The sequence below is a fragment of the Crinia signifera genome, chromosome 5, assembly GCF_055691185.1.
Source record: "Crinia signifera chromosome 5, ASM5569118v1, whole genome shotgun sequence".
Classification (NCBI taxonomy): domain Eukaryota; kingdom Metazoa; phylum Chordata; class Amphibia; order Anura; family Myobatrachidae; genus Crinia; species Crinia signifera.
Window position 1 is genome coordinate 268,364,092 of NC_139221.1, and position 15,029 is coordinate 268,379,120.

Below are 15,029 nucleotides of genomic sequence, written 5' to 3' on the forward strand. Positions count from 1 at the left end.
ACTGGTGTCACATTATGGTCTCCTAATCATTGCAACTATTTGTTAAAATATATAAAGCACTGTATTCTTATATATATATTTTTTTTTATCACAGACCGTGAAGCACATGTGGCCCTACATCTGCCAATTCATAGACAAGTTGTTCAGAGAAACCATCGAGCCAGCGATCAGAGGAGCAAATGCCCATCTGAGTACCTTCAGTTTTACCAAGATAGACATGGGCCTCCAGGTAAGAGTCACAGAGGGCTTATGCTGGCGTAACGCTGTATACCATAAACAAATGCATGTGACCTGTGTCCGTATTTGATGAAGGAATTAGATGTATTTTGGTGTAGTTCCCCACTGTAGTATGGTACATTGCCCTGCTAATGTCATTACTGTTGCTGCAGTACACGAACATGCTTTTCTGTACACCCCAGCAACATCCACATCCCTCACAGCATTCCTGATTAAACCGTTGACTGGGACAAATTAGGCCAGATCCTGTCATGCCCATGTCTAAGTAAATAAGGCCATTGCACTGTCCTGCAACAACACCCTTTTTATGGTTTTGTTCTGAGAACATGTTAGGTTGTTGGCAGGTCAGTGATAAGTTACATCTACAGAGAAGAACTTTGCAGGGAACAGTCAGATGAACGTTGTATATATTCATATACATTTCTTGATCTACACATCAGTGATTGGGATTTGTAGTGTCAGGGTTCCTGGGGAATGTTCAGCATTGGTATGAATTCATACGCCGATAATGACGTCAGTAATACAGTGCTGTGCTTTACACTTCTCATTATGTAATTCCTATAATAAGACATTGCAGAATTTTCTTGCAAACCAGATATAAAGGATTTCCCATGGCCTACGAAGATGATGAGATTGTACTTTCATATACAGTAGGTGGTGGTGACCTGTGCAACACTTGTTTAGATGTTACTTCCGTGAATCCAGCCATTACCTACAGTGCTGTTGCTTTGCTTTATTTGCGGTCTCCAGGCTTTTGTAAATGTAATAGACTTGTGGTGATATATACGTGGCAGTAGAGGTCCAAGAGAAGGGTCCTCATATAGAAGCTGCTTAGGGGAGTGTGGGTACAACATTGGATGATGAGCATGGTCCAAACTTATTGCAGAAGTTTTGCCCAAAGTTATTTGTTGGTTGTTATATTTTCGGTTTTTGAAGCATTCATCAAATGTGACCAAAGAACCCCAGTGTTAAATGTGACCATACTCTAGTGCCATTTGTGTCCCTTTCATCCAATTTTGACTCATATGGGCCAGAAATTTGGATGAAAAGTGTCAAATCACATGTGTTTTACCTCCCATCCCCCTGCGCATCAGATCAGTGCCTGAGATCGCTCTTTAAATAAAGTCATTGGAAGACCTTTGGGCAATGGTTCCCAAACTTTTTTGAATCACAGCACTCTCGATTTTCAGCATTTGTTCCTGTCATCCCCTAGGATAAATGTTTTTGATTGATACATTTTGAAACGGTGCCTACCTGTTATCCTTATGTCCGGTTATGTGGTGGTGTACAGCGGTTCTTTTAATTGTCAATGTGTTTCTATGATTGGCAGCAGCTAGCACAGGTTTTACCAATCACTTGACCATAACTAATTGATTTGGCCTTGAACCAGCAACTCCAGGCACCCCTGCAAGAGCCCTGGGGTACCCCAGGGTGTCTAGACACCCAGTTTGGGAATCGCTGCCTTAGGAGACTACTTTTCCACCAGTGTGAGGTTTGGTATGCTTAGCGGATCTACTGTATGTAGACCTGATGTCCTCTCCTCATTGGCATTGATGTAAATAAAGTATCACTTTCTGTATGGCACTGCATAATATTTATATGTATGGATTATAGCTTATCAATACTTTCCAGGCGATCCCAGAGGAGAGACACAATGGCAAGTGCAGAATTATGATAACAGGAGTCATGTTATTAAATCATGTCAGGGTTCATGTTACCACTTTACTAGGGAAGTATCCAGAAGAGCGGCTTACTCTCCCAGGAGTCCTAGAATAGCTCCACAAAGTACAGGAGTCTCTAGGAGAGTCGGGAAGAGTTGAGAACTAGTTTAAAAAAGTTTGCACTCAGCGGTCAAAACTATCCTTCAGGGATGGATTGATACCACACCCCCACAAATACCTCTATATTTGACTAAGCTCCGCTTTTTATTCCGTATGGACTGAATAGAGGCTACTGTTGATAGAGGTAAATACAGGTACGATATCCCGTATCCGTACATACCGTATCCAAATTATTCCAAAAAACATGTTTTATTTACGAATTTTATATACCTACTCTCCCTCTTACCACAAGACGAACGATCCATGCTAGCTTAAAAACCACTGCGTGGTATCTGGAATGGCTGCTCAAGACCCTCCTGTCTCTCTTGAATGAGAATGTGAATGTAATATTTACTGCCTCTCCTTAAGTAACCTTAAAGTGTCTTATATGATGGTTAGACAGAAAAATGCTGGGCAAATACAATTTAATATGTTCTATGTTTATTTGAATTTTATATTCTATACCACAATATGTTTATTATGTAACATATGCACAATGTCTCAATAAATTTTTTTTTTTTTTTAAAGTTTGCACTAGCTATGCTGCCTACAGCACACTAGTTTGCCTTGAGCTGTTCTCAAGTGTGCCCCCAGATCTAGAGATGCCCAAACCAGTTTACAGCCGCCACCAGTTCAACTGTTATTTACTGGTCTCATTTAAAGGGCCAGTGTATTTTATTTTTGTTACCTGTGGGGGCCAGAGTGATTGTTTTTCATATGGGGGCCAATAGGTTTGTTTTTTTCATGTGGGGGCCAATATGTTTTGCCCGGTGGGGATCTCATGGTGTGCCTTGGAAATTGTAAAATCTTATTTAGTGTGCCGCAAGGTAAAAAAGTTGAAAATCACTGGCCTACGGCGTAATACACTGTCAGAGAAACTCGATTCATCTGATAGTAATGACAGAACCAATACAGTAGCTCCTACTTGGCTAATGAGATGTCTCAGTGACTATAGGAATCCAAAGTTTAAAAACAGCATTACCACAAAGATGCTAAATAGGTCCGCCCCAGAGTTCGTCCTTGTCCCTGCTATGTCTTTATTTAGTGGGAACTTCCCATTTCTTATCCTCTTATGAACTAGTAACTTTATATAATTTTGTGTAGTTGTATATAGATAGATATTGCCTGTCTATATATTCTAAAGTCGGTGCTGACTGAGGTATAGTATCTTCCAGTACAGTAATACAACTTTATTCCTTATTTTGTGGCAGCCATTACGAGTGAACGGTGTAAAAGTATACACAGAGAATGTGGACAAGAGGCAGATTATACTGGATCTTCAGATAAGGTAAACTCACATGAAATGACAGGTATTTCTGTGTATTTCCTATGGAATCATATCCTGCTAGTAATTTATGTGGAACTGAATTGATTGGTAGTAAGAAAAATTCTTCATTTCAGTGTCATAATACAGACATATGAAAAGTGACAGGGCTATCAAAATTGTGACTATAAAGTTAATTTGATATAATAAACGAAAATGCGCTGTACAAATAGTACAGTCCCAGCTAAAGATAACTTGCTGACAGTGAACAAGAGTACAGCCCTCCAATCCCGCACCATTTCTTCTGAGTATGCTCCATGTTGTACACATGATGGGGGAAATTTACTAAGGCAGGAATAAGACTTCACATGTGATGTTGCTATGGGCAACCAACCAGAGTCTACTTATTTATTTATTTAGCACCCTCTAGAAGATAGTAGACAGGATCTGATTGGTTGCCCATAGCAATATCACATGTGAAGTCTAATTCCCATCTTAGTAAATTTCCCCCAATGTTTGGAAATATGGTGCTATTGCCATATTGCTGAAGAGATCAACCCACGATAGTGCGGTTGCCAGCAGGATGGGCAAATAAGTAAATGTAATATATCACCATGTCGATATGTGTCCTTAAACATCTTTACAGCATTTACGCCAAACAGCTCCTGTTGGCATGCCAAGTAACGTGACAATCTTCTTTTTTTTTGCCGAAATTGCATCTTAGTCACAACAGTGTGATCTAGGATGCATGAGGAAACTGCCTATGACATTTGTATAGCTATATACCTCTGAGTCTCTGGGGTTTATTTACAAAGATGGAAGTTCTGCTGAAGATGAGATGCTGCTATGGGCAACCAATCAGATTCCATCTATCTTCTAGAACACATGTCTTCAACCTGTGGCCCTCCAGATGTTGTTGAACTACATGTCCCAGCATGCCCTGACAGTTTTGACATGCTCTCATAGGAAAAAATGTGGCAATGTATGTTGGAACATGTCGTTTCAAAACATCTGGAGGGCCACAGGTTGAAGACCCATGTTCTAGAAGGTGCTAAATAAACAAGTTGATTCTAATGCTTTGCTATGGGCAACATCCCATCTTCAATAGTGCTTCCATCTTAGTAAATAAACCGCTCTAAGGGCAGTATTCAACGTGAAAAATTCTCCGTGCATGGCGAGAGATTTTTTTCTCTCGCCATGCACTCGCCCTGTTCCGGAGGGCTCGCTGCCTCTCCTGCTCCCACTATTCAATGTGGTTAAGACTCGCCGCCATTCGCGGCGAGTCTTAACCCCTGCAGCGGACGAGCGTCCGCGGCAGGGAGCTGGCAGGGAGCCGGGGGACGGTGGCAGCCAGGGAGATTAAAGTCTCCCTGGCTGCCCCAGAACATATGTGGAGGGGAGGTGGGCTCCCCGGGACCCAGGCAGCACAAGCTGCCCCCCCCTATAGCCAGCGGGGGACCCAGTATTCACTGCACCCGATCGTGCATATGTAATGATCGATGCAGTGAATATATGAATATCTAATGAGCGGCTCAAGAGCTCCGGCCCCATGCTGGCTGCTCTGTATTAAAAAAAAAAAAGATTTTTTTTATTTTTAAATTAAATATATATTCATGTGCTATAAGCACATGAATAAAAATAACATGCCCCTTCACAGAAAAAAAATCCTGATTTTTTTTACACCAAAATTAAAAAAAAAACCTTTTAGTTTAAAAGTTCACATTCCAGTTCTCCATGAAAAGATGGAGAATTGCTACACGAAGAGACACGGCGAAAATCACTTAAAAAGACGGCGAAAATATCACATTGAATAGGGTGGTTCACTTTTGGAGAGCAAAATGCTCCTTCCAACGCGAAAACAGCACAAACTCGCCATAAAACAAGGCAAATTTTTCTCATTGAATACTGGCCTAAGTCTGTACATGAAGTGCTAGATTGTAGCAGCTATTTTTCCAATGCAAGTTCTGTTGGGCTCTGTATACAGACTGAGTGCAACACAATAGACAAGTGTCATACATTAAATTAATCTGCACGATTTCCTGGTGCACACTGGTCACATTTGTCTTGCAACCAAGAGGCATTTACAGTATAAAAAGACACCCAATATTAGCAGCGTTGCAAAGGACCTGGCTGCTCACTGACACCAGGTATCGGATATGCTGCATGGCGTACTGAGGCTACATGTACGAGAACACATCTGTATGAATCCTTGTGCCAATTACTATTAATATGTAGAGTGAGCCCTTTAAAACATATACATTTTTTATTCTTTTTTTTACTGACAAAATATAACCTAATCATTCAAGTTAGCAGCTAATTGCTTTCGCATGTCTGACATGACGTTACCGCAGTCTGGAGCAGATTTGGCCAGTTTCAAGTACTTCTTTGTTCTTTCTTTTTTGCAGTTTTGTAGGAAATACAGAAATTGATTTGGAAATTAAGAGATATTTTTGCAAAGCGGGTGTGAAAAGTATCCAGGTAATGTATATACTTACTGAGATGGGACGGTCATCCATTATCTTTATCTGTGAAGGGTATAAAAGCAATAGATGTATTCTCTAATAAATACTGTACTTTCTCGCAGCAGTATATGGCCAGCAAATCCCCCTTGATGAAGGTCCTGGGCGGCAGGTATCCTTCTGTATGTGTTGTACCACATGCAGTCCTGCTGCTGGAAGGCCGGCCAAGACTGTGATCAGATGCACACGGGACCAAGCATCGGATCAGATGACAAACATCATATTTGCCCAATTTTCACCTGATTTCTTGGCCCGATCCATTGGGATCAGGTGGAAAGTGGCCAAATCCGACTAATGTACAGAGATGAGGGGAAGCATTAACATATCTACATAATAATATGCTAACGTCCGTCTCGTTTCCAACATGCGCCCCCTTCCCCCAGACTATAGAGAAAGAATAAACCTAGTGCCGCAGTACTGGGGAGGATGGAATTAAGGCAGATTGGAAGGGGCTTTGGGTAGCGCATGAGCAGTAGTCGGTGATGGGAGTCGGGGGGGGGGGCAGAGCAGCGGAAAGAAGGATGGAGCCATACAGATGGGGGGCAGGCAGGCTAACTAGTGTTTATTATATTTGTACATTCTTAATACCGTGTGAGTTGTTTCTGTAGAAAAATCAATAATCCCTTGTTCGTTTCCCAGCTGCATGGTACATTGAGGGTGATTTTGGAGCCTTTGCTTGGAGACATCCCAATAATTGGAGCACTGTCTATATTTTTCCTGAAGAAACCGGTGAGTGAAAAGTTAAATGTATTCACCTCTCACATTGGTTCTCTTGTGTGCCATGCTATAGACCAGCGGTTCTCAAACTATTTTGCTCTGGGACCCCATCAGACAATAAAAATGATTACAGGACCCCCCAGCAAGTTACCCCAGAACGATCACACACATATGTTGCCAGAAGACCACATGTACATGGCAGTTGACCATTTGCTTGGAAATGCTGCAAAACTGCCAAACTGCCATTCATCCATAACCATGTTTTTGTTCCAACCAGCCAGATCTGCAGATAAATCTTAGTAGTGTATGGGCACCTTAACATGGGGTTCTCAAACTGTGGGTCCACTTTGGGGTCAGGACCCACAGTTTGAGAACCACTGCTATAGACCAGACCCATTGTCTTATCATAGTATCTCCGCCTAGTGGCAGCTGGGGGACACTGCAATAGTCTGCATTGATGCTTGTTCAGAAATACTGGGTCGGTTGGTCAACCTAAAGATGGTCGACAGTCATTAGGTCGACATACTGCAAGGTCAACAGGTCATTAGGTTGACATGGTCTAGGTCAACAGTCAAAAGGTCGACATGGGGTTTTTCACTGTTTTATTTTGAGCCGACAGGCGGTATTTCATGCCCTACCATCCACCAGGGTGTGGTGGGAGAATAAAATAGCGAGGCACCATGCCCGAACCATGGCAAGCGCAGCGCACTTATTCCTGTGTCCATGTCGACTGTGTCGACATTCCGGTAAAAAAAACTGAAAAACTTCATGTCGACCTTTTGATTGTCGACCTAGACCATGCCAACCTAATGCTCGTGTCGACCTAATGTCCGGTCGAACTTGTCCCATGTCGACCTAACGGTGTCGACCTAACGACTGTCGACCATCTTTAGGTCGACCATATGATCCATACCCAAAATCTTTTGCTAGTATGAACAAGCAGTTTACTTTAGTATTCACATGATTGAGATACAGGAAACTGTAATGAGCACATGCTTCTGATAGAGCAAATTGGCAGAGAAATTAGGGAATTAGAGTAGATGATATTTCCTTGATTGACGGCTGCGCTGCTACACTGTATCAGATTTGCTTGTATATGAGCATCTCCTCTATTACTAAGCCTAACAAAAGTATACTAGCATAATTTAGTATTTCCTTTCATAACACAACTGTTCTGATTAAAACTGAATATTCATTTTTGTAAAATTGCTCAATGCATGTTGCATAGTTCAGTACTTGAATCAATTAATAAATAAACATTCTCGTCTGCAGTAAATATTTGAAACATTTTCTGAAAGTCTCTCTCGCTATATAAAAATTGGTACATTTCCATTATTATGCAATTTTCTTTTCCCATGACATATATATAATGCATGTCACAATTACTGCCAACTTTGTCCACTCAACATGACAGCAGTCTTGACAAAAGCCGATCTAGAAGAACCTGTCAGAATTTATATCTCATTTATCCAGTAGCAGATTATGTTTTAGTTGCCTCGAAGTCTCTAAAGGGACCCAAATCCTTCATTTAAACGGAGTTGTACCATCACGACCTTTAGAGGATGATATTTGACCTTGGTTTACGGGACTTGCAGTGTAATTCAGATGACTTTGCTGTTGATTGCAAAATATTTGGACTATTACACTTGAAGATATTTGAGATGAAGTAGTAAATGTGGGGAGATGGATTTTTCCATTGGGGGACACCTCCGCCTATAGTAGCTGATGAGAAAGAGCAATGTCCTAAACTAATAGTAATTTTTTTTACTTATCAGTGCATGTTATTTATACTGAATATTTTTTTTTATTAAATAAGAAAACTGCAATTTAAGGTTTGGGTGTCCTTTAAATTATTTTATATTTAATTCATTATTCATTAATTTTAATGAAATATTTCAATGTTGTCCTGTCCTAACAACAGCCACTTGTGATGAACAATTTATCTGGAGCAGAACTTTGGGATGTTCTGATAACCTTGATACACACTGTAAGTTATATTGTATGATCTATTATTCTGACGCAGATCTGAACAATATGTCGTACACATCATAAAGTGTGTACCTCCGAAACGACGTCCCTGGCCGTTGTCCCATTGGATGTGCTGCACATCCAATGGGGCAATTCCACGGCCACTGCGGTGTAGCTACATGCAAAATCATAATTATTACATTAACATTACAGTAGCTGAAAAACTAAAACCGCTCAGGTAACAATTAGCAGCACAATTCTCAGTACACAATACAGCTGAGGGAAGCAAACGAGTTATCAGCGTATTGCTAGGGCTCGGGCTGCCATTAGAAGAGATGAACGATTACAAGTGAGAAGAGCTGAGGGAATAAACAGTCGCTAAGTAAGAGAGTGCTGTATTTGAAGTACGAGAGAAGAGGGCTGCAAGAATAGGAGGGAAGACAGCCCTGCTCCAAATAACTTACACTCTAGTTCATGTAAAAATACATTGCACTGCCATAGAGTCGATCATATAGTGTTTACTGTGGTTTGCTGTATCGATATATTGCATTGCTTTGACACACACTCACACACACACACCCCCGGCTGTATAAGAACAGGACCTCCATGGTGCGGCTATTTCAAAACTACTCGAGCCGTCTTCGCAAGCAAATCAGAGTTTGCCGTTTGGGAGCCAATCAGGAGCAGCAGTGCTAGCTCCTAATTGGCTGTCGGACTGAGCTTCAAATGGCTCGCGATCTGTCACAAGTTTTGAATTAGCTGCGCTGCGGTGGACCTGCTCTTGTATGCGCGGGGGGTTTTGAGGACCGCTCTGCCCTGCTGCTGCCGCCGTTACCAAGGATGAAGACCGCCATTTACCTGGTAATCCCCATGACACCAAGCATTTACCTCTGCTAGACCAAATGAACCCCTGGCAGAGCAGGTTAACCCCATGGCAAGGAGCACTTAGCCCTAGCAGACCAGGTTAACCCAATGACAACGAGCATTTACCCCTGGCAGACCAGGTTAACCCCCTGGCAGACCAGGTTAACACCATGTCAATGAGCATTTGCCCCTGTCGCATAATGTGTAATGGGCATTACGGTGTGTGGCATAATGTGCAATGGGCATTACGGTGTGTGTGGCATTACGTGTAATGGGCATTATGGCACATAGTATAATATGTAATGGTATGTGACGTGTAATAGGCATTATGGTGTACATTTTTGGGGCACTCCTTCGGCACGCACTGTCCCTATTCTTAGTTTATCTGGCCCCTACACTTTCATCCTGGCTCCTAGATTTTTTAAAGAAATTTGTCAAGCCCTGCCTTCAACTATCAGAGTGTCTAACAAGTGGCTGAAACATACATATACAACATAGAGGCAGCCATTTTGTGGGCTTAACCATTATTCAGCCTACCTATTCCTGATGAACCACTGAACTCACATAGGCCCTCTGTAATGTTGCTAGTGCAGGGGTTCCCAATCTTTTTCTAATCATGGCACCCTAGAGTATCAGAATTTTTCCAAGGCACCACTAGGCCCCAAAAAATATATATAAAATTAAGTAGATTGTGTTTATATGTGCTTATTAGGTTCAGTTATGTGGTAAAGAGCAGGATTTGGTTCTGATTGTACACATTTTATGATTGGCAGCCATCAGCACTGGTTTTGTCCAGAAATAATTGATTATAAATAATTTGAATTGGTCCTGGACGACCAACCCGAGGCACCCCTGCAAGTGTCCTGAGGCACCCCAGGGAGCCTAGGCGCACAGTTTGGGAACCACTGGCCTAGTGAATGAATAGCTGTCTTTACTATAACAGTTGGTGTAATTCATCATATGGCTTCCTCCATGATGTTAAAAACAATGATATGATTTATCATTATGCCAGCACTAAAATAAAGAAGTATAAAGATATAACCAAATGCTAGTTTTTAGTAACTGACTGTGCCTCCATAGAGGACAGTAATGTCTTAAGAGTAAAGGTCCATACACACTGGGCGAGTTTGATGGGGAAAATAGCTGGGTGTAATCCCTTCCCTGACACTCCCAAGAATTTTCCGGGCTATGCTCCAGTGCTGACTGGCAAACCCAGAAAATTCTTGGGATTGCCACTGTCTGCGCTGCTTAGCGCCCAGTGTGTATGGGCCTTCAGAGCTTGTACAGAAGCATTTATGAGGAAGCTATCAAGCTGATTTTTACTGTAGCCCAAGTGTGTTATCCATACACTTTATAGAAGTGATCTTTATTAGAATTGAAGCACAACACTGTACATGGGCACAAGTAGTTTTGAGAACTTCTACCGCAAAGTGTGTTTTGTAACAATAGAGTTCTGCTACTGATCTTCTTTGCTCAGCTGAGGTAGAATGAATTACTGTATTATCAGTGGTGGCAAATCATATGAAACAGGAGAAAGTCTGTACAGAGCAAAGCCTTTTGAATCCTTAAGTCAGAGAAAAGAATGTAGAATTCTGCAGCCAGCAGTGAAATCTAGAAGGATAAATGCCATTGACAACAGAAGTTTTAACACAAGCAAGTTTAAGATGCACTGGATGATGGGGAACTTGTACATTTGGTATGGTCAGTGCACTCTACTCCAATGGAGAGCCTCACTCTGACCTCTATACCAGGGATGGGAAACCTGCGGCCCTCCAGCTGTTGTTGAACTACGCATCCCAGCATGCCCTGCAACAGTTTTAGCATGGCTACCTGAGATTAATACAGTCCTGTTTGTGAGTATGTAATGTCTTTTTGTCTAATGTCATTTTAAGCTTCATATGCTCTGTAGGGGACCTGAGATACTCCACTTAAGCCACAGATGGAGGCTGGAACTTTTCAACTCTTCAGCAAATGTTCTGCATTTTTTAAATTAAACTATAACAATTTTCTTTAAATATTGAAGGATTGTCATTAGTATAAATAACCATAAACATGAATTGTGTTTAGGTAATGTATACCTTTTATAGCGTGCTAGGACATGATATTTTAACTAGGGCTATATAGATGGAAATAAAAAGCAGATTATTGCTTGTGCAGGACAGTGGAATCTGCTGGCTACATTACTAGGACAGGATTTGTGTCCCCCCTCATATTTTCCAGCAAAGAATAATTGGCAGAGGATCATCTTGTTGTCCCTGGTGTGTTTGCAGGACCTCTATGGCCATATAAGGCAATGTTGACTAATTTAATAATAATTTACATTTTTATCAAATTCGTCTGAGCGATCCCTGTGACTTCTTGTTTGGAACTGTTGTAGTGTATGCTAAGATACACTTGGCACCAGGTTGGAGAGTGCTGCATAGCTTTATGATGTGTGGAAATATATTAGTCATTATGGTAGAGTAAATGATTCATTTTTCAGCAAAGCAGCATGACTTTGTATGGAGAGGAGCCTGAGCTTTCTAGCAGAGGAGCGTTACATCCAGAGAGTACTTCTGTCTGATAGGAAAATTATATAGTAACTGTAGGGAACCTGGACAGTGGATCTTACTGCCAATCTTCAAGTACCTTTAACAGGTCATGTTTTCAGGATTTCTATCTGGAAACAGGTGAGATAACTACTGACCCAGTAACATAGATTAACTCACCTGTACATGAGTAAAGAAATCCAAAAAACATGAACTGACTAGCCGGGATACTTGAGGACCAGTTGGGAACCACAGAAATATACAACAGCTCCAGATGCCATAACAAGTCTTGCAGAGAGATAAAGTACCATCCAATGACCTCCTGTCATTTTTAAAACACAGTTAAAAGTTGGTATGTACTTTATTTCTTTCCAAGACTTAGTAAATAGACCATTACGTGCTACATAGTGAATCTTTTTAACATCTTCCTGTGGCCCATAGCGTTCAGCAATTAATGTAGTAAGCTCTAGTTCAGTGGTAACCAACTCCGGGCCTCGAGAGCTGCCAACAGTTCACATATTCCAGACAACCTAGCTGCTGCACAGGTGCACTCATTACTCACTGACACATTTTACATGATCCACAGGTGGAGCTAATTACTTCACTAACGATTCTGTGAGGAGATCTGGAAAACATTAGCTGTTGGTAGCTCCTGGGGACTGGAGTTGACTACACCTAGTATTAACTAGAGCTGGGGTAAAGTGATCGCATGTGTTTAAAAACCACATGCGATCGCACATGCAATGCGATAGATGTTATGTGCAGCACATAATGGGGGATATTCTGATTGAGTCGCAGCCTTGCAAGTCCACCAAATCCTGCCCGGCAAATGCTGGGCCGCCAGCCCCCCCTCGCAGCGTGTGCAGGCTGCGAATGGAGGTTTAACATAAACATACATTCGCATGACACGGGGAACACCCACATCTTTCGATGGTCGCCGACCATCGAAAGATGTGGAAGGTGCACGCGTATCAAAGTGACTTTCAAGTCATTTCCATATGCATGTACGCTGGGACGAAAATGGTCGGGTAGCTGACATCCGGTGATGTCCGCTGCCCGCACCCGTGTCACGGCCTCATTACCATGAGAACGCCCAGCATTCTCATTGAAACGCTGGGCTTTCAAATATGGTAATGGTGCCACCCGGCACCTCATGCCCCTCTCCGCACCCCCGCACGCTATGTGTACCCGGTGAACAGAACGTTTGTGGAGATATGTTTTCAGGAGAGCATTTTCTCTCCATGAAAGGAATTTTGAGAGTCGCTCCTTGTCCATGCTTTAAATGTGACATATTTTGTATTGCATCAGAATTGCATTTTTTAGTTCTTCGATCAGGGTAGTAAAAAGTATAAAGTACCCCCTATATAATCCACTGTAAAGAAGTCCTGTTATGCTGGGTACACACCAGGACGACTAGGGCCCGATCCCCACAATCTAGATCCAATTCCGATCAATTGGATGTAGATTGTGTGCTGATTGGGCCCTTTTCTGACCTGCTGTGGACCGATACCGATCCGATGCGCGGTCCCGCGGGTTGGTCGGTCGTTATTGAGATCCTACCTGCTGCAGGTAGGATCTCAATGACGACCATACAGCCGGGTGCGGGTCGCCATCGGATCGGGTGCGGGTCGCCATCGGATTGGTCCGATGGTGCGGGTCGCCATCGGATTGGTCGTGCCCCCCCCCCGCGTCACCGTGAGCGGGTCGGACGAGACACTGACGACCCGCTCACGATGTGCATCGTGAGCGGGTCGTCCTGGTGTGTACCCTACATTAGTTCTCTTCCTCTCATTGTTAATATAAGACAGAATTGAAACTACTTTAAATTAAAAAATAATAAAGGTTTAAATGTATTAGGAGTGTGCTCACTACTTTGAGATGATGTTTCACTCCTCCACCATGTGTTTTTCAGGTGGATTATAAACATCTACCTTGCAATGTGCCAGCTAACACATATCCATGGTTCTACTGTAGAGAACTGCAGTAGTGACAGCTAGAGAATTTCCCTTGATATATACTGATATAGATTTCTAGTGGCTTTTTGTGACAAGGACTGGGTGTCTAGAATGCATGCTGTTATATGTGACTTGGTACGGTGTACAATTCGCATTTCATGATTAACATTTTGCTCTGAAACCACTGTGCTGCGAGTATTGGTCTTCTGAGGGGGCTGCTTTCTATGTCCCAGTCACTTGTGACCGCAGATGTTTCCTAAATCATTAAGTAGCATATGTCGGTATAGGATGTGTGGTAAGTTACCCACAAACTGCTTCGTGTAGTTCTAGGAAACGATGAAAAAGGAGGGCTTAGTCTATATTTACTTACTGTATATCTGTGTGTTAGATATTATTCTGGAAACTAACTTTGGAGAAATGCTTTTCAAGACTTCTCAGTGCGTTTCTGATTAAGAACGCCTTTCTTTTACTAATTGTTCCTGAAGGAACATACCGCATGAAACTTGTAAATTAACAATCATTCACTATTCCTATGTGGTTGGAAAATTGTTCATGGTGCAATATGTATGTTATAAAATCTTGCGTTGAATACTTTGGAACGGAATGTAGGGAATCATTAGACTGTGTGTATACTATTTATGATGCTCTTAAATGCATGAAAGCTCTATAATAGATGGTAACATGCAGCTTCTGAGCATATTTACCTCCCCGTTCTGCCATTGGCTTGGTTACGGAATGTTTTCTGACCAAGAATGAGACGCACTCATGGGTATACACGTATATCATGCCATGTCTATGCATGCTGGGACTTGCAGTTCTGCAATAGCTGGAGGCAAAGTTTGCTAATGCCTGCATTACAGTTATGATATAAACTTTACAGTTATACTTAAAGAGAAAGTGGCTTTTGCCTTTGTGGATTGGCATTTCCTGGCACTTTGCAGAGTGGAAAGATATCTTAACGGCACAAACATAATGTATATGAGTCACCATTTTCCTGCAGTCTCATCTCCTGTAATATAATATTAATAAGGGCAGTATTGCTGTCTGTACATTTTACTGTGCTGTTTGGTGCATCTCCAAACCTTTCCGCTTAGTGATTCGGCGTATTGTAGCTGTGTGGCACTGAAGAGGGGGTGCATGACTGACACACATTACAT

General features: G+C 42.0%; 1 protein-coding gene across 2 annotated transcripts in view; it reads left to right on the forward strand.

Moving 5' to 3' along the window:
- The window catches only part of ESYT2 (extended synaptotagmin 2), a 144,009-nt gene that overhangs the window by 84,422 nt on the left and 44,558 nt on the right, over positions 1-15,029 (forward strand). For both annotated transcript variants that reach the window (XM_083188994.1, XM_083188995.1), the window contains exons 3-6: positions 95-229; positions 3,269-3,345; positions 5,727-5,799; positions 6,480-6,569. In XM_083188994.1, coding sequence (XP_083045120.1) covers positions 95-229; positions 3,269-3,345; positions 5,727-5,799; positions 6,480-6,569 — 375 coding nt within the window. The remainder of the gene's footprint in view (positions 1-94; positions 230-3,268; positions 3,346-5,726; positions 5,800-6,479; positions 6,570-15,029) is intronic.